Source organism: Oryzias latipes, chromosome 21 (assembly GCF_053564925.1).
Source record: "Oryzias latipes strain Hd-rR chromosome 21, Olatipes_Hd-rR_3.1".
NCBI classification, from domain to species: domain Eukaryota; kingdom Metazoa; phylum Chordata; class Actinopteri; order Beloniformes; family Adrianichthyidae; genus Oryzias; species Oryzias latipes.
This window is the reverse complement of record NC_136257.1, coordinates 23,323,241-23,343,461: the sequence shown is the minus strand read 5'-3', so window position 1 is coordinate 23,343,461 and position 20,221 is coordinate 23,323,241. Positions and strand designations below refer to the sequence as shown.

Below are 20,221 nucleotides of genomic sequence, written 5' to 3'. Positions count from 1 at the left end.
TGCATTAATTCTGCATCCGCCTGCAGTGCAGTAAGCACTTTTCCCAGGATGACATTGTAAGGGCGTTTGATTGTGTGCATGAAAGGGGATTGCTTCCCCCGTCTATCCCTTGGTGCAGCGGTCCAGCTGAGGAAGCTGAACACACCAGGTACCAACCTCACACACTCACAAACCCATCAGTGAAAGTCATTACCCTCACCGCCTCAGGTACCACGCCTGCCGCTGCCAGCCCCTTAATTACACAAAGACAACACTTGAAATCATTTTCAGCCGTCGCTATGGTAACTGGTTGATGGAAAGTGGGATTACTGTGTCATTTAATTTTGTTTACATTTCATTTTGTTTACATACCCATGTTATTTAGAGTAAATGTCATAGCTGTATTTGATTTGAAAGGATTACCACCCACATATTTTCAGTTAGCTTAGAGCAGGAGTCCCCTTTTATTTTAGCTTCCAGTTTCCCTAACCTAACTTTCGTTAAACTTTTCGTTAAATTCTCTTTTAAATATCTGCAGCTACTTTAAACAGTAGATTTTGTGTAGGAATCATTCAAATGTAATCTAGACTTTCCTTTAGTGGAATCTAAAAAGAAAAAGTCTCTAAAACAAGTTTTTTCTAAAAATAATAAAAAACGTGAATCCACCATTTGAGCAACTTTATCTGCAGCATCCTCGTAACATCGAACAGCCGGTTGTTTAATATTATGCATTATTATTATTGTTATTATTATGGTGTGTTGAATGCAGATTTCATTTTTCATTGAAGTCAAAGGCTCTTCTTCTGTTTCCTCACTGGCTGTTTCCTGCGAAAAGAAACTTTCCTAATATGTTTTTTGCCAACTTTGCTAACTCGGGGGTCGAAATTTAGGGGTCGGTGAAGCTGCTAAAAATGCAGCATATGGATTTTTGACACGCGATCAATCGACTTGACATGCGTCAAGAATGAGTTGGATGTGGTGGGGCAAATGCTGTAGTTTTTCAAAATAAAACTCCTGCCTGATTTAGATTGTGAATAGACAGAAAAAATGAAGGTTAAGTTTTTTACTGCAGTCCAGCACCAACTGTCCCACAGAGTGGACCACTGGCTTTTTTAAAGGCCTTTTCCAAAATCTATTTCCACTGTGATTTGTTTTGTGTTCTCATTGGCTGGAAGTTTGGGTTAGAAATTATTTAAAATATTGGAGCAACACATATCTGGATCATTTGCAAGTATGCAAACTTTAAATCCCACAAGCAGTGCTCCGCTCAGAGCACAATACCACTCCACCATTTAACAGTTGGTACTCATGTGGCTCCAGAGGTCAAGTTAAGGGTCATATGGTTTCTCTTGTGACCAGCTGTAACCATCTGTTGAAGTTGAAGACCAAAGATTGTAGAACAGCTGCTTCTTTCTTTCTGCAAGCTTATGAAGATATCCGACCTGACGCTGCTTTTACCTCGCAGCACAATGGAGATGTAAGTGAAAGTTTATGTGCTCCCACCTTAAGGGGCTCACGTGACTCTTTTCCTCAATGGGAAGCGTGGTTTGCCGCTCTGCTGACAGCTTTTATAATGAGAAGAAAAATTAGCATAAACTTTGTTGTAACTGGATCCTCGTGTTTTTTCGAAGATACTCATGGCAAACCATGACTGTAATCCAGCCCTGGTGCAGTTTGGGAAGAATTCTTGGAATTCCACGTCATCCATTTTCCCTGAACCTCCCCAAAAGGGCAGAAACTCTGTTGAACTAGTTTTGGAGTCCAGCATCCCTCTCGCTCTAATTCCAGTCCTGACCCCAAAGTTTTTGTGCTAAAATAGTTCGCCTGATATTTTCAAACCATGAATGTAGAAATATTTCACAAAAGCTGCCAACCTTTTGTTTAAATATGGATCATAAAACCTTGTCTTCCTCTTATGCTCATTGTTTAACCCTTTATTGCTACGTTCAAGCGACCACTTCCAATGTTACATGCGTGTTACATGCACCTGCATTCTAAAGTTTTACGTTCATGTGTTGTTACGCAGGTTTTTAAGTCAATTTTCAGGCTCTAAAGCCTCAGATTTCTCACCAAGCCTCTTCCAGCTGTGAGTGCATGCAGAGGTATCGGGTAGCCACAGTCCAGTGTGAACACCTAATGCTAAAAGCACTTTCTAGAATCCATGTTCAGCTGGTTTCTGAATGCACATCACATGCCCGGTGTGTGTCTGTTTCGTTACAGCGGAGACGTCACTGGCCTCCCTCTAAATATCACACGCTCTTTAAACATATCGCAAAGCTTCGTCCGTTTACGCAATCAACGTAAATCAGCTGATTTTGTCGCAGCAAATCGCAGCTTTGCACATCGAAAAAGCAGCTTTCCTCTGTGTCAAAATCAGCTGAGTTACGTTGATTGCGTGAGCAGTGGCACCTTACCGTTGAAAAATGTCTGCTGGCATTAAAACTCCTGCGGTTAACCAAACCGATGATGTAAACAAAAACGACAACATTTTAATTATTATAGAAAAAAGCCTTTCCAAATAAAGCTGGTAGCCGCTACAGATCAGAAAAATCTGTATAAGTTTATAAAAGTTCATGAGCAGACAGTGGATTCAATTCCAGAAGACACTGACTGCTCTAGAACAGGACGGCTGGTTCATAGATTTCTCTCCAAAGTGACGTCTGACCTATAAGCTCCTTGTTCCTGACGTCCAGTGCCATGTTTCTCAGAGCGGTGGCCACTGAGCACACCACCCGGTCGTTGTCCATCCGCAGCAGCTCCACCAGGATGGGCAGTCCCTTCTCTTTGCGCACCGCTGCACGGATGTACGCTGCAAACTGTGCACACAACAAGGCATTAAAACTTCACAAGGGCCGGGATGCCACATCTGAAAAATGCACGCCTCCGGATTCCCACGTTGGCGTGCGTGATTTCAAGTGTGAAATCGACATTAGCTTTGGCTGTCGGAGAGCAGGTGAACTGTCAAATCTTTTTAAAGCAGTTGAATAGATAGAGGCTCTCCAAGGTGTCTCCAATGGAAAAAGTAAAAGAGTGGGTGTACAGGTGGAGGTGGATGTTGATGTACCTTCCAGTTCCCAGCTGACAGGTTCTGTAGAGACCCGGCAGAACCCTCCAAAGTGGCCGGATTGGAGCTTTCAGCCAGCAGGGTCAAGTAGGGTTTAACCACTGACGGGTGCCACAACATCTCAGCCCCTTTAGGAGACTTGGAGAACCCGGGGATGGGCCCCACACCGTCCCACTGAAACAGCAAGCACAGTGTTTCCACATGTTTACAAACCGGCAAGGCTTTAAAAAATACTGCTTAAAAAGCAACTCACGGAATCCTCCTGCATGCTGTTTTTCTTCTTCTTCTTCTTTCTGCCCCAGCAGCTGGAGTCCACCTCTTTGCTGGGCGACTCTCTGCCCAGTAAGCCGTCCACCTCCTCCCCACCCATCTGCCGAGACGGCATCATCTCCAGCTCCAGACGATAGGAGAGGTTCCTTAGAGTGCAAATGCAGTTCTCCACAATCTAGAAGAAAAACAAAAAGCTTGGCGTGGGTCTTTCTGGGACACAACTCCAAAAGGAATCATTTCACGGCCTTTTTATTGTAGGCAGTAAGAGGCATACAAATAAACCATAGCAGGTTGGAAATCAAAGTGATCCTGTTCGTCTTTAAACAGGTTGGCCTCATCCTAAAGAAAAAGTGTTTTCTTACTGGGACAATGTTCTACAACGTAGCTGAAGAACATTAAATTAGGGATATAAAACATACAGATACGAACCAAAATAACCTATCTAGTTAGGAGAGTAACAGCAGTTTCAGTTGAAAACCACAGATACAAACAAGATTATGTTGGTTAAGAGATATTAAATCAATCAGGAAGTAAATTATCTTTCTGTCAAACTTATCCTCTTGATTTGTCTCTACCGTCTGCCTTTTTATGTCCATGTGATGCAAACAAAAAGACGTCCAATCACAAGCTTGGTCCTACCAAGTCAGGTCAATTACAACAGGGTGTCGGTGAACCAAATGGAGGGATGTGTGTTGTCAGCGCTAAACATATGAGAACTCTTTTTCATAGTACTTCAAACAATACCTGAATACATTAAAATCACACCTTTTTTTTAAACTACAAAGAACAAAACAATCTAAGAGAGCCAAATGCCAGGTTTTTATGTTTGAAGCTGTTATGTCACAGACATTTTGTTGTTGTTGCTTAAAAAAAATTAAGAAAAAAATAGTTTTGATGTTCAAATGAATTTGAATTTATAGTTTTAAATGTCAAAAGGATAATAAATATCTAGATTTGATCCTTTTAGGTACAAGAATTGGACTGCATTATATCACCACAAATCATGTTTGTGTATCGATTGTGGAGCATGTATATAGATTTGTGTATCAAATCATGCAAGATTTACATTCCAAAAATTGTGTTTCCTTTTCACTGCAGTCTCCAAAAAATTTGAACATCTGTCTATAAATGAAAATGTTCCTTTTGTTTTGATAAAGTTTAAGAAGATATTTGCTTTAAATCTTTCTTCAACACTAAGTTAAAGTTTAAACCCACTTTGATCATCTCTTTTTTTAAATGTTCCCAGTCGTCCTTTAGTTATGGTTACGCTGTTTTCTGCCAAAATCAAAAAAACTATTATTTATTAGGAATTCGCCTCCAAGTTGTGGGCAGCACTGCTGGAGCAACCCCGCTCCCCTTCCCTTCAATGTTGCAGAGAGCCAGTGGCCTGCCCAGGATATTATCAACGTCACAAATAAGCGCTTTTATAAACGCCATTTAATTCATCTGCTCCAGATTCACAACTATTTGAATAAAGAAATACAAAGAAATGCAATTTTAACCTTAATTTTCTTAAAATATGATCTTCAACATCAGAATAATACCTCAAGAGCATGTTAAAAATACCCAGAACCCCATTTTTCATCTAAGTAACCAGGATCTTTCTGCAGAGCCTCTATTGTGCAGCTTCATTCATGGACGTGTTTGTTTGTGTGTAGACGCGTGTGTGCGCTGGGGTTTGTTTGTGGTTTACCTTGCTGTCGAAGTCAGAGGTGTTTACACAGGCTTTGATTACGTAGAGCAGTGAGTCAACCAAACCCTCACAAGTGCGCATCTGTTTTCTGGCTTCCTCTCCAGCCGAACTCAGGTTCCTTGAAGGTACACAAACAAACACAAACACACACACACACAGCAAGTTTCTGATTAGGAGCTAAACAACGCACACAAGGAACGGCCAAACAAACCAAAGACAGTTTTCGCCACTCCCATGACATCAATCAATGAGGATCACGCATGTGTGGTCTAAGCTGAACTGCAAGCACCACTTCACAGGTTATCCAATAAGCCATCAACCACACTGCTGCTTATATTCACATAGAAGGGGGTGGGAAGCGTCCAACTATCTGACACCAATTAAAGCCTGAGCTCCCACACGTCCTCAAAGTAAGGAAGTGCAGTGGATAGGTGGGGGGTGGTAATCACATCAGCTTTACCTGCGATATGTGGACTTCAAAGAAAGAAAGAAAGCGCCTGAAATGCATAAACTTCAATAAAAAGTCCAAGAAATGAGTTTGATGTCATCCCATGGGTGTTTTATATCCAAGGAGCATAACTCTAGTAAACCACCCCCTCCTTAAACATAACCAGATATTTGTGGAGGATTTACAGCCTGTTTAGAACATTTCAGAGTGCCTGGGCGCAGCAGTAATGGCATAATGTGTCCACAGGGTGGCGCTAGAAGGCAGCGAGCGCAACAGGTGGTTTTACCTCAGGCAGCCCGTGGTATTCCTCAGCACCAAGGAGGAGTGGAACTTCAACTTGTGCTCACTGTCGAAGGTGGAGCTGCTCCATCCGGAGTGAGGGATGATCACAGTGTTGGTCAGAGTAACTAAGGCGTCTCGGATGATTGTCATCTTGACGGCGTCACACGATGAGAGGTTCCACAGCACACCTGGGGGGGACGGTCAGATGCAGACACTGAAGAGCAGGTCGGGATGTAAAAACACTTCCAACCTTTTTTATTTATTTAAAGGTTTTAGGGATTCCAGAGGAAAAAGAAAAATATGCCAGGTCAAACATCACATAAATCATTACACTGCATTATTATTACGATTTTGACAGAACAACAGAAAAAAGCTTCTGCTGGTAATTCAAGAGCCCTGCTCAACAGCCCTATCCAAAGTGTGAGCACCGCTGTAAAAGGAGTTTTGGCGGAGTGACGCTTCTGAAGGGTACTGATGTGTTTCCAAACAATGCAATGGAACAGAGGAGGTGTTTTTGTTGCAGAGTCAAAGTCCAAGCCTGAAACACATAAAAATGCTTGGGCCAAGCCTTTAAAGACCTGCTATATAATGAATACCAGCAGCAATCAGCCTGAATAATAGGAGAGATGGAGAACATTACACCGACATGAAATACTTCACCGCTCTGCTAATTCTTTTCCACATTTTTACAGAGAAAGGGTGAGCACTATTGCTGATCTAGAAAATGATAAGCATGTTTAACCGATCCACTAGGAAAAACAGCAACTTTCTATTAAAATCAGACTGAAAGCAAGATTTACTTTTGCCAAAAACCCACAAAAATGCAGAAATGAACATGCCAGCATTAAGGGCTTTGTTTGTTCCAAGTTTGTTATTCTGCAAAACATTTGCTAAACATTAAAACCAATTTAAATCACTCGGGGGGCTTATTGTAAATGTCATATCCTGTTGCTGTTCCTTCCGATCCAGAAATGTTAAGATTGGAGGTGTTCGTCTTTGAAAGTGTTAAGTAAGCCTCCTAAAAACGTGGATGTAGAAAAAGAAAAAGTCAGAAATATCAATAATGTGAAGCCTTTAGAAAAGCTGCTGTCACGTTCATAAATTCCAATATACTGATAATGATGCACAATCTGTTAAGCATCTGTTAAGGATTTGTCAGCATGCGGCATGCTCTTTTAATTAGGCGGCTCTTGTCGCGTAGCTTCCACATCGGCGCAAACCCACTTCTGTGGGGTGTAGCTAACTTTGCAGGAGGCGCTCGCTGCACCAGACAGCAAATATGTGCTGGAAATACAGAGGGAAAATATGCAGACAGCTCACACTTAGATGGGAACGAGTCTACAGAGGCAGCTTTACACCAAACTCTGCGTTTCCTTGTGCGTCTTTCAGCGTTTAGTCCACCAAATAACACAACTGGAAATTCCCTGCCAAACTACTAAATCACTTTAGTTTAGATTTTCCATTTTCTTTTCCTTATTTTTTAGCCATGATGTACTAAATACAGTCTATCAAATATGCTATCTGGTAGCTTTTTTATCGACATATTTTTACTTTTTTGGTAAATTACCAGGAAATGTTGCTAATGATAAAGGTATGTGGTATCTAGAGCTTCTAAACAGTAGAATTAGTTTGTTGTAGGTTCATAACTGATTTTATTTCCAATTGAACACAATTGGATTCTAATTTGGTCCAAATTCCGTTTGCTTTTATTTACAAAATCCAATTTTCACATTTGTAGTGGTTTAAACTCAAAAAATGAGAAACCTTCTTTAATAAAAATGTTAGAAAAAGCTGTTTTTGCCTAAAAATGAAAATTTAGTAGTTTCTGAACTCACTGGCGAGTTTGCCAATCACGCATCTCTTTAAAATGACGTTGGAATGACAGCGCCCCCCCTTTTAGAAGAGTTTTCAGTCTAAATTCAGCATGAAGGTTTAAAAAAATGTTTCTAGCTTTGAAATCTTTTGACCAAAACAAACTGAAAGAACTGTGACACATTCATTTGATACTCCTTGGAATTTTGTCTTTTCATTGTATACATTTCTATTTTGTCTCTACATGTTTGAAAAACAGCAGTTTAAATGATAAATGAGCAAACTGTGAAGTAGAAAAACAAGCCCAAAAAGGTCCTGGACTATTAAGGATTAGAAGAGATTCATTTCTTTATAATGTTTTTTTCATCTTCAAGTCCTTTTGTTATCTACTATTTAGTATTTTATATTAACCTTCTGAATATACCTCAAAGCAGAATTTAAGCTCATTTACCATTAATGTCCAACTTCTTAAATTTAATTTAAAAAATAAATTATTTTACTTATTTTTGATGCAAAACATGAAAACAAAACAGAGAAATTAACATGTTTTTCCCGCCACTGGGAGCAGCACACGCTTAGCACCACATGAAGTTCTGTGCCAGCTCCACCTGAAACACAACGTTCAAAGTTCTGGGCTTGCACCGACACATCCAGGTGTGTTTTGGAGTTTTTTCCTCGGGACGTGCAAGCAGTGTCTTGAAACAGAAACATTACCCCCATTTTCCTTTTTGCTTCAGAGTCTACCCGACCCTCCACATCCACCAGTGTCCTCTGTGTCCACTCAAACTGCAATTTATAGAAACAAATGTTCTCTGCAGGGGAACAGACTGGTCTCATGGAGGCAGTCAGCTGGAGAAATCACAAGTTACTGTGGTGTGACTGACAACCCTGTCAGGGCTGCAGCACCCAGGGTAATTTTCATAATCTATATTTGAAAGTCAGGTGGACCTGTCCTGTTTGTGTATATGCATTTGATTTGAATCTGGCTTTGTGCCGTCTGACTCTGAAACATTGACCTGAAACCTTTTGCAAAAGCAGCTCCAGTAATCCATAAAAGAGCACTAGTGGATGTAAAGAGAAGCTCAATAAAGGAAAGGAGAAGAAAAAGCTCTGAAAGCGCAGATAAGCACGTAATCAGAATGAATAATTGTTAGCTGTAACCGTTTCTGGGGTTTTGGTTCATTACAGAGTGGATGAGCTTGTCCATCAGCCTGTGTGAGCGGCGTGACAGAATAAAAGGAGGAGATTCAGGCAAGAAAAGGGGAACAGGTCCACATTTGCAGCCGCCTGTGGAACTCCAAATGATAAAAATATGAAAAAGTTGACTGAATGTGAGAACTGGACTGAGATACCCCTCCCCCTTCCAAATATGAAGTACCCGCTGGTTCCAAGAAGCCACATAAAATAAACAGGTATCTAGTCAGAATAACCATTCTTCCTCTGCTTCCTTTGTTTTTAGCATGTTCTTGTTAATCCTCAATGCTTTTATAATATTTTTTCTGTCGTGCAAGTTTTTCAAGATATAAACTGTCAAATCAGATGCCTCAATCAAAGTAGGTGGTCTCACTTTGAACATGGTTTGATTGACAGATTCTCCCGAGTGGTAAGGATGTGGTCTTCCAATAATCTCACTCCTGATTGCTTACAGTGTCTCCCACAGAAACTCAGGACTCAGATCGATTACTTACTGAGGACATCAGGCTCCAACATGGTGGTGTCCAATTTTGTTGGAGTCGCAAGTACGCCATTTTCTTTGGGTGATGTCACACTCACTCGGTCCAGTTCTCATTCACAGTCAATGAGTAAAAATTTTGTTTAAAAAATGAAAATCTGTGAATCTTTTAGGGTTTTAAATCAAGATTTTGCTGGTACAACTCCATTTATTACTATTAAAACCATTTTCTCACATTTTTTATTGATCAAACCTCCAGACAGACGTTCATAAACATCAACTAAATAATGATATTTTATCAGTCTGTAAATTCTAAGCACACTGTGCCTTGTTGTCCAACAGGAAGAACAACAGGACTGCATATGTGTGTGTGTGCACAACAAACGGAAGCAGCCTTTTTAACCCTTTAACACCCGTGATGACATATAAATAACACGCTTTTTGGCATACAGTAAATCATCTAACCTTGAATCGGCTGAATCGGAAACAGAGAGAAGCGATCATTCATATCAGCTTTGCACAACATTAAAGTTTTCCATAACGGCACAAAAATGTTTGCTCTCTGCGTGACAATCGGCTGATTTACGTTGCAGTGTTGCACATCAGTGTAAAGCTGCTTTTTTTTACGGTAGTTGAAAGAATGTAAACACTGGAGCTAAAGCTCTGATGCAAAAGGGTTAGGGACAGAGAGTTAACTTCAACAGATGCTGAAAGATAAAGCAAGTCAGGTTGTTTCTGGCAATCCAAACCTTGACCTTTAACCTAAAGACTGAGTAGCATGTTCTGAAAGACCCTAAAAGGGACCAACAGACCTCCAGAAGCAGCAAGGCTGACATAAAAGTCACCCAAACATTTTCTAAACTTCTTTTTGCGAGATGACATCAAGTCAACATCATAAACAATGCAAAGAGTAACCTATTAAAAGTCAGTGAAGGATTTCTATGAACTCCCTCCAGCACTGCGTTTTCATCCACCCTAAGAGCTGTTTGTGTGCATTCCTCTCATCAGCTGTAATTAACCAAACATGAAGCAGCACTGCTGACCTTTTCAAATTGCTCCCCATCATGGGGACTGCACCACCAATTAGCCACAGCCGGCTCTCTGATGAGTAGATGAAAGAGGGAAACTTAAGTGCTTACATTCAAGCTGCTAACCATCACTGGTATTGATCACCAGGAGCCTTTAAAAAAAAAAGCAGAAGAAACAGAGCGGGAAAAAGGCGTTTCTGGAACGCTCGAAAGCGAGCACAACTTTCCCTCTCTGGTATGCATTCGGCACAGTAAACACAGCTGACAGATAGAGACTGAAAACAATCTTTACTCAGAAAATGCGAGATTATTGCACTCGTACTCCAGCTGTACTGCTCTGTCTCAGGGGACTACTAGAGTGGAACTTGAAACCATGTTAGAAAAGAGCAGGAGGCCAGCACAAACAGCTGATTCAGCAACCTGGGAGCCAACAGCCTCTTCTAGACTTTTTTTTCTGTAGTGCCCCTCCCTGATCCTAAACAACAAGGATTTATTTCTTCTTTTTTTAATGGAAACAGAGTTGCAGAGAACACAACACAAAAAAGGGGTTGTAATAAAGCACTTTTATACCATGGTCCGGGTGAATACTCGATTCTGATTGGCAGCTGGGTGTACATTAAAAAGTGATAACCGCATGGTGAAAAAAGAAGTTCCGGTCAGCTAGCTTAAATTTTTTGTATCACTGCGACGGCTTCTTTAAAACAACCTTTTGCTTCATCATTTGGACAAAAACAAGCGGTGAGAGGTGAACTTTTTCTCTGAACTGATGCTTTATTCTACCCATCGGGACGATCAGCATATATATATATCGCCGAATCTTGATTGCAGCGGTGGTGCGGCATGACGCGGACTATTTTTTACGTGGTTAAGGGTGCGACGTAACAAATAGTCCGCTTTTTGTGAGAAAAGCGATTCAAATCAGAAGAAAAACAAGAATTAAGGACTAAAAACTGCTTATATGTATTGCTTTTGTAAGTGACCATATATAAGCGGTATAAGCGGGTTAATGGCCTTCGAAGTGTGCATTATTACTTTTTAACGCACTCCGCGGAAGCAACCGTCCTCCGCCACGGCATGCGTTAAAAAGTAATAATGCACACTTCGTCGGCCATTAACCTTACGTAATTACTCTGAAGTAGAGCTGCACGATATGAGGAAAACTTGCGATTTGCTATATTAGAGATCAATACTGCCATGAGGATATAACTTGCGATACATGGGCAAATGGCAAAACAACTAAACACATCATTTCCATTTCACTGCAACAGTTTAATTTAAATAAGAGTCAACATAACTTAAATTATACTCCAAATAACCCTCATCAATATCTACCATAAAAGGGTTCCATCTGATTGGTTAAATGCATAAATGGATTTATTTGATCTGTGAAATACTTCAAGCTGTCATAAGATTGTTTTAGCACATTTAAGGTAACCATTTATTGCCTTTTTTATGTGTATAGCACACATAATATTGAAATAACGATAAATCTGCGATTTCTTGTGCAGGCCTACTCGGAGGTTTTCTAGAAAACCCAATTTCGCTTTTTAGAATATTCTGGAAGACGGACGGTTGTACAGGGCTTAATTTTGAAACTTTTCCAAAAAAATGTTGATCCCAAGACCCCGGGAGTAGGTATTTTCACGGGATTAGACAAATGGGCAATCCCAATCTGAACACTAAAGAGTTAAACTGTCCTCAGGGAAAGGTCTTCCCTGAATGCTGCAAGAACAAAGACTATCCCATCAAATCCCAGAGGATCTGATGAAAGGAAGAAGAAAACAGTTTGTGGAAAGTGAGTTACAAGCCACTGATGCTAAAATTATGCTCTAGCTACACAAAGTTATGCTCAGTTGACTCAATTTTAAAAACATCAATGGTTTAAATATGTGTGAAAAAATGAAATATGAAGACAATCAGCTTAAACAGCAAAACCCAAATAATGCATACTCAGTATTTTTTTTAGTAAAAACCGTTAGAATACAGAGGTCTCTTGCTATAACGCCTATATCGCTATAACTTAATTTTTTTAGTGCAATTTTCCTTTTTTTCTTTCATCTATTAGAGAGGATTGTGCTCTGCGTCCTGATTGTCATGCAATCTCCTCGTGTCTCTAAAACAGAATGCATTAAATTTGCCAAATTTACATAAATCTACAAATCAGAGCTTTGTTTTCATTCTATGATACAGGACGTATTTGTCTCTGAAGGTTGAAACTTTGAGAGTTTTAACGAGAGAAAAGTATGAATATGATCATGTCTGACTGAGGAAAGTGTCTAAAGTGCGTACATCTAGAATTATTGGGGAAAAATTGTACAAAGTGACTACTGTCGTGGATTTATTTCTACTACTTAACTACTGCGGTAAATGAGTGAAGGCTGTTGTGACAAAACATCTGATCTTTCCATAAGCATTGTGACACTGAAACCCATAGATTTATATAAATTATATAAAGATAACTCCATAACCAAAAGGTTTAAATTACAACTCATCTTTACGTGTCTGTAACATTACAGACCCTGTATGGGTTGAGAGCCACGGCGAAAAAAGTAATGGAGAAACTGGTTGTCTTCAATAGTTTTGGTCAAAGCAAAATGGATGTTTGAAACCAAATGAAAATCCGGTACCAACGCCGACTCACCTGTGACGAGTTCTCGCACTTCCGAATCCGCAGACTTCCTCAGGAGTCGGAGCAACGCTGGAATACCTCCGGCGTTCCTCACAGCAATCTTGTTATCGTCCATCGCTTTGCCATAGACGAGGTTTCTCAGGGCGCCACAAGAGTTCCTCTGCACCTCGACGGCCTTATGGTCCAGCAGGTCCACCAGGTGTTTGATTCCTCCCAGCCGACCCACCTGAGGAAGACAAATGAGATGGTGAAACCCAAATCCCTGCAGTCAGAGCATTTTCATCATCAGTATCTATTTTTACTGAGGCGATTTAAAAAAAAATACATTATAAGTTAAAAATGTTTCAAATACATTTTCTAATAAAATCTTGTTTCTTTTCAATAGAAAATAGATGCAGAAGAAAAACTTTATATGACTTGCTGTCTTGTGCTGGCCTTTGGCATCCAAGAACTAAAAATACATTCTTCATATATTTTCAATCAAAGGCAGGGTCTTCCAGCAGAATGAGCCGTGCTTCCAAACACACACTGACCTTTACTGTCTGTGTGTTTCATCGGATCATCATGAGCATGAACATTGAGAATATGACTTTTCCTTTGGCTGTGAGAATTTAAGGAGCACTTTAAACTCTGCAACAGTTTAAAAAGCATGTGGACTCACGTGGAAATCATTTCTATTGATAATAAGATTATCTTTACATAAGGGCTATACTTCTTGTTTGGATTTGATATTGAAAAACCAAACCTGACCACAAGCTGATAAAAAAAAAACTATTTTCCTAAATAAGAAAGCATGGCATCAGTGGTGCAACACCTACCTCCGTCTTGACTCGGTTATCACCAAAGCACAGGTGCTGCAGGTAAGCAGCTGCGTTGGCCTGCACTGACGGAAAGTGGTGCTGCAGCATTTGGATCACCTCCGCCAGCTCTGGGTCACGCCATGCAAACTCTCTGCAAGCACAGGTGGGTTAAACGAGACTGAGACGACAACAGGCAGAGGACGGGTTGATCAGCACGCCAGAAATACATCTTAGTTTCTGCTGTGCTGCCGTTTGATCAGTATGTAAGGCTATAAACTCTGCTACATGTCCTCCAACACATATCCAGCTGAAGTATAATGTTTAATGACACTGAGCACGAGTACGAATGAAAAATCTCACATGTGTCTGTTTTCAGACTGAGGTTCAGATGGATTTCCCTCAACATACCCACGTCCAACAAACCAGAGGATGCACTGATTTGAAATGACACAATACTGGTTCACAACAACTGTAAAATAAGGTGGCAAAGTGGCGGAAGAGAGGTTCAAGCCAGGAGTCAATCCTTTGAGTCAACATCCACACCTCTGTGTTACAAAAGCAGCACTTCACACTTCATTGTAAAATGACCAGGCATAGTTGAGCCAGCTTAATAACTGGAGCTGTGCACGGCTGCCTTGGGAGGTGGGGGGCCCTCTGTTTAAATAGTAAGAGGACACCGGTATTGACCCAGCAGAACAGGGCTGCCTTGTAAGCATAAGCTCCCCTCCTGGGCAGCGGGTTGTGATACTCTACATTGGTTGCTAACCAGGAAGTTAATCTGGTGGAGCACAGTGGGAGCTTAAGCCTCAGTCACATGCACCTGTATGGGGGTTGACCCCTGGAGGGCTGTATAGAGGACCAGTTGCATCTTAACCCTTGTGCTATCTTAGATGACCCCACCCTTACTTTGACCTGTTCTCCCTACCAAAGGTGGGACAAAGGTGGATAAAAGTGGAAACGTTTTATGTGATTCATGGACACCAGTGAAGATCACAAATCATTGAGGAAAAAAGGTTCAGAGCACTGTCTAGTGGGTCTAGATGACCCAACTCCCAATGTTAAAGTGCCTAGGATAGCACAAGGGTTACCAGGAGCGTAGGTGTGTCTTGCAGTTCCCTTGAAACTCATGGGGCCACCTCAAGGAATGTCATTAAAACGGAACATGCATTAGTCGAACACATGAAGTATTTGTAAGGCTAAAGTAAGCTGCACGCACTTATTACGTATGAGTGACGCTGTCGTACACTGCCCTTTTGCTAGTTGTCGGCTCCTTAATGACGTGCGCAACTGCCGCGCGCGATATTTAAATGCCTGTATGACCCTTATAGGAGTCCAGTGTAAACTATACTCCGATTGTCTAATTTCCTAATGGCTGCACACAAGAAGCATGCACTTAGCTCTAATAGCCACATTGAGCAGTGTACAGGGTGTGAGTTGGGACTGGAAATATGAAAAACCTGTACGACGGGCCAGCATCTAACTTACTTCCCACTTACTTACCCTTACGTGCTATTTAAGTCTCCCTACAACTTGTGCCCTGCAACATGCCTGTAGTAATAAATGTGCATGAGCATTTTCGCTCTACATCCTCACCGATCGACAAGGTCTACAACCTTGATATTTCATGCTGTCCAACTGCATGCCCAACACAAATTTGCCTATTTATTGCCCGCTGACAGCCCGTATCCGCCCGTAAGGGCAGTTGTTACAAAGGCCTTAGTCATGTGAGGAGTTCCAACCTGGGGTCCTTCTGAATGCTGTCGATGGACGGGGAACGAGGCGCGCCGTCATCCACCATGAGAGGCTGGCGGGCGTAGGTTGGATCAGGGGGCCTGTACGTGGCCGAGCGGTACCCGTCAGCGTAAGTGGCAGCAGAGTTGAGACCATAGCTGTTTCTTTGGTAAGTCATGGCATTTCGCTGGCTGGACGTTCGCTTCAGACTTCCCACACCTGAGATGAGAAAAAAAGAAAGTTGAGTTAAACAAACTCAAGGAAAACACCTGCAAGAAGGAACACCAAGAAGATTTAGCAAAGTTAAGACCTTCTCCGCCAACACTGAACTGTCAGACTGTAAGTTCAGACAGAACTGAAAAAACAAACATGCTGCCGTTTTGACTGACTCTGCAGATTCTCAAGTCTGGATCCAGTTAACGACGAGGATAAAACGCAGCTCCTGTGGTTGCAGAAAGCAGACCTCCTTCTCCCCTTCAAAGACCTGTTGGCTTTTACAAGTCTGTATTCAGCCAGCAAGGTTTGTCTGGTGCTCAGAGAATGCAGGACCACTCAACCTGCTTTATGACCCTGAAAGCTTCTCCTCACCATCCTTTAGATTCATTGTGGCGTTGCATTGTTTTAGGGAAAATCCGCCTACAGCAAATTAAATTTGGTTAGCCCGGCTGTGGTGCTTTTGGATCGGAAGCACCAAAAGCATCTTCCTTCGAGCATTTGTCCTGTTTCTGTTTGCTCATGTTTCTTGGTAATTTCTAAAGGTTTGCAGAAAGAATGGGTCACAAACAGAACTGCGTCAACAAGCTGGTAAGATTTAGCCCTCCTTCTTACACCACCCACACGACGCGTGCCAGCACTGAAGCTGCACGGGTCAGATCTGTATCAGCCTTTCCAACAGAACCGGGCAGCAGCGTGCTCACACCCCTCCTATCAGGAGCCAAGACGTCAACACACGGCGCAACTCCAAAAACACAATTTCCTGCATGAGCGCACTTCTATGTTAGGCAGCAGCTCAAGCCTGCATTGCGACTACCTCTAAGCATAACCTTACAGAAACGGGGAAAGACAAATTACAAACAACACAGTGTATCAGTAAATTCTCCAGGACTCTTCGGAGCTCATTCATCATCTTTCCAGCAAAACATTGAATGTTTTCCTTCAAAGAAAATCTAGAACTCGCACAAATAAGTCTGAGAAACTGCCAGAAATACAAGAAGAGCCAGACAGGAGAAAATGGCTAGAAGAAGAATCACTAACAGAGAGAATAAACCCGGGATCAAATTGGATTTTTCAAATAAAGGAGCTCTTGCACACGAAACCCCCCCTCTGGCTCCAACTCTGATCACTGAGATAAACACGTCATAATGGTTCGTCTCTGCAGCTTCCACAGAGCATCACTATCATTTACGATTGAACTTATCGGTCTAAGAGGATCTTGTGCAGAGCAGAAGTCTGAATGCTGCGTGGAAATGAGGCGTGTGCGTCCGAAGCAGAAAGGAGATTCTGAGGAGTGAATGCCAACATGAAGAGAGCTGAGGGAGAGAAAAACAAAGTGGGGGGACCAAGCCGTCCCTTAGCTCTTTGTCCCATTTTGTGCTTCCGCTCAGTGCGGCACAAAGGTAATGGACTTCTTTGTGGTGCAAAAATGTACACAGACCTGTCAATTAACGCAATTTCAAACATTTCCTGTCCAGCAGTGGAGGCAGGATGGAAACATTAAGCGGGGAAAATGAGGGAGGTTGAAAGAAGAGAAGAATGGAAATTTAGGAGAGGAAAGCTTAAGAGAAAAGACACAACAAACACAGAGCTGAAGGGCAGAGTGAGAGTCTTCCCTAAACAAGATAAAACAGCAGGGTCGCCTGCTGTGTGGAAAAGAAACTTTGGGAAAGTTTGAGGAAAACAAAAAGGATAAAAAAACACCACACACCTGCAGAAAAGCCCAACTGTTTGATGTAAGGACACTTATTTCTACTTGACAAAAATAAGTGATTTCACAAATTTAAAGATTTCAGTCATATTTGAACAAATATCCAAAGTAGAATTGAAATGAAATTGCAAAAAATAAGCACTTTTACATTTAGATTATGACCCTTGTTCATTGATCATTTCCCATCATCCTTTTGTTTACGCTCTCTCCTGCTAGCTTGCAGCTCTTAACCACCCCTACCTGACAGTACCTGGACAACGAGCAATAATGGAGCTGTCCAGCCGTACGGTTTTGAGGCAGATGACTGCTCAGACGAGGAAAACGAAGACAAGTGGATGCAAGAGAATGGAGTGGAGCTTGTGGCCCGCCCAGCGTATTTTCTACATCACCAATGAGCGCTTTTTCTGACTCCATTTTTGCATCTGCTCCTGATTCACCACAATTTAAACAACGAAATCCTCAGAAATGCAATTTTAATCTTCATTTTCTTCCTCCATTATGGAAAAAAGAGTCACAAGAACATGTAAAACGATGATTTTCATGGGAGTGGGTCTTTAAGAAGAGTTTGAAGAAACAAAGTCTGTGGCAGTATTACACAGTGGTAAATTTCACGTCCTTTAAAGGCCATGATCTGACATTTAGGGTCACTCCACTTGTTCTAAAGGCTTTTTTTTGGTCCTGTGCTTTATTTGCCACTGCCCTTGAATACGGTAAGTCTTCTTCTCACTTCAGAATAAAATGGACCCTACCTGAGCTGCTTCTGTAGAGGGCGCCCTGCTGGGTGTGGCCGGGGCTGCGGTATAACGGCCCCTGAAACGTCCGATCCTCGTAGATTGGTGCAATGTGCCGATCTGGAGATATTGTTGTCCTTACATCCTGGCCAAGCTGGCTGTGTTGACTGGCATATGAACTTCGCATTCCTGTAGATACAGAAAAATGTTCACAGTTAAAAGGCGGCAGCTTGAAATACAGAGAAAAGTAATGCATTTAAAATCCTTTTATGCCCGTTCAAAAGCTGTAATTTCAATGTAACACTTTGATGTGAGTCAAACTTTAGTTTCTATTCTTCTTTTTTGGAGTAGAACAAAGCAGGAGCCCATAATAAAAGCCCCCCGGGCTGCAAACAGCTTTAGTTGTTCTATCAGCTTTTAGCCAAATTGACAAAAGAGGAGAAAAATAATCTTCTTTAATTATAGTTTTTTGTGTTTTGGACCTACAAATTACTTAATAAAGAAAAACCTGCAAAGTTACCAAGGAAAAATAACCTTTTTCAAGAGAATATCTTGCCTTAACCCCCTGGAACAGTTTGAAATTATTATAAAAATATGTTGCAGGGAACAAGATCATAGTTGTTTAGATATGTCAACATGAAAACAATCGGAAACTTTATCACAGGTTGTGTTAAACAATGGTATACCCAAGAAAACATGTAACCAAGGCATTTTCAAAGTTTACAAACAGAAAATCAAGAACACTTGTAGGAATAACAAGAAAAAACTCAGGATGAATAAGAGGAGTAACGGACAAAACGGACAAAAAAAGATTCAGACTCTGGAGCATGCACCTCTACCAACTTCTCAAAAAGAAATTATTTCTTTTGTGTGTCTTTTTTTGTTCTGTTGTTGTTTTTTCTTCAATTCTTTTATCTAATTTAAAAAACAAAAAAGATTGTGCAAAAGTACCTTTATTTCAACTGATATCTGTGATTTGATGGCGATTTTCTACAATTTCTACATAAAACAAATAAAGTTTGGGGGAAAAAAAACAAAAACAAATTATTTCTAAAAGTATTTTAATATCTGCATTTAAAACCTAAATAACAAAACTTTTATTTCACTGTGTTGTATAATTCCATGAGTTGCTGTAGACTGTGGGGCATTTGCTTTGTTCTTTGGCCACTATATAAACATGATGTGGCTTTTTCTGGTGACTTGAAAAAGAAGGACGCTGGCCCTGTGTAATCGTAGAAGGACAGAAGCAAAGCTGGACGAGAGAACGGCTGCAGAGCGTCTGGCATGCAGAATAACTAACAAACAATACAGAAAAAAGGAATTAAGAAAAATAGAAAACAAGTTTGACCTTGAGAAGCATGCATAGGTTTAAATAAAATCTAAATTGCCTCTTTTTTTAAGAAACAAATTGCTAGTAACCTTTTTTTTAAACTATAAACTGAATAAATGTGAGGTTGCAGTAAATGGATGCCATCAGTTTTCTCTGAGGAGGAAAGTGCTACAAAAAAAGAAAAGAAGTCTGCTTTATCCTTCTTAATTGTCTTAGTAAAAGCCATACAATTTGAATGATTTGCTAGCACATGTTTGTGTTAAACCCCACATCACTGAAGCCCACGGAAGTGTGAACCCCGGCGGACCGCTACGCAGTTGGCAACTTACAGCTCATCGCACATTTCCACAGTCGGCATATGTCACTTGGGTCCTCTCCAACTCCAAAAGCTTCGGAGGAGACTGCTACTAACCACAGACTCTGCCATGCAGAACCACTCAAATGAGAGATACTTCCAGTCCTAAACCGGATGGAATTCATAAATAAACAGATTTGTCTCCTTGGTGTATAAAACATGTCAAAAAGTGCAGATATTAATGAGTAAAAAGGAGGCATCCTCAGTTAAAAACAAATGAATATTAGTGTTAGGTAAGTTCTGAAAGCATCCAATAAGCTAAACTCATCTTTACTATTTACCAGAGGTTCCAGCTGAAGTTTTTTCTGGTAAATGGCACTTTGATAGAAGCCATTATTAGATCTACTGAGTGATTGCCAAATAATTTCAAGAAATATGACACCAGGAATCATCACTTTCTCCATCGTCTAACGTCACCTGAATAACAGCAGAGTTCTGAGCTGCAGACAACTTGACCTCAACTTTCACCGCAG

At 41.0% G+C, this 20,221-nt stretch overlaps 1 protein-coding gene across 16 annotated transcripts in view; it reads right to left on the bottom strand.

The window, feature by feature from the left end:
* The window catches only part of LOC101173987 (plakophilin-4), a 93,241-nt gene that overhangs the window by 11,213 nt on the left and 61,807 nt on the right, over positions 1-20,221 (bottom strand). For all 16 annotated transcript variants that reach the window (XM_023950631.2, XM_023950632.2, XM_023950633.2 and 13 more), the window contains 9 exons: positions 18,082-18,252; positions 15,417-15,627; positions 13,696-13,828; positions 12,890-13,103; positions 5,741-5,924; positions 5,007-5,124; positions 3,297-3,488; positions 3,044-3,217; positions 2,645-2,795 (listed from right to left, as the gene is read on the bottom strand). In XM_023950631.2, the coding sequence (XP_023806399.1) occupies positions 2,645-2,795; positions 3,044-3,217; positions 3,297-3,488; positions 5,007-5,124; positions 5,741-5,924; positions 12,890-13,103; positions 13,696-13,828; positions 15,417-15,627; positions 18,082-18,252 (1,548 nt within the window). The remainder of the gene's footprint in view (positions 1-2,644; positions 2,796-3,043; positions 3,218-3,296; positions 3,489-5,006; positions 5,125-5,740; positions 5,925-12,889; positions 13,104-13,695; positions 13,829-15,416; positions 15,628-18,081; positions 18,253-20,221) is intronic.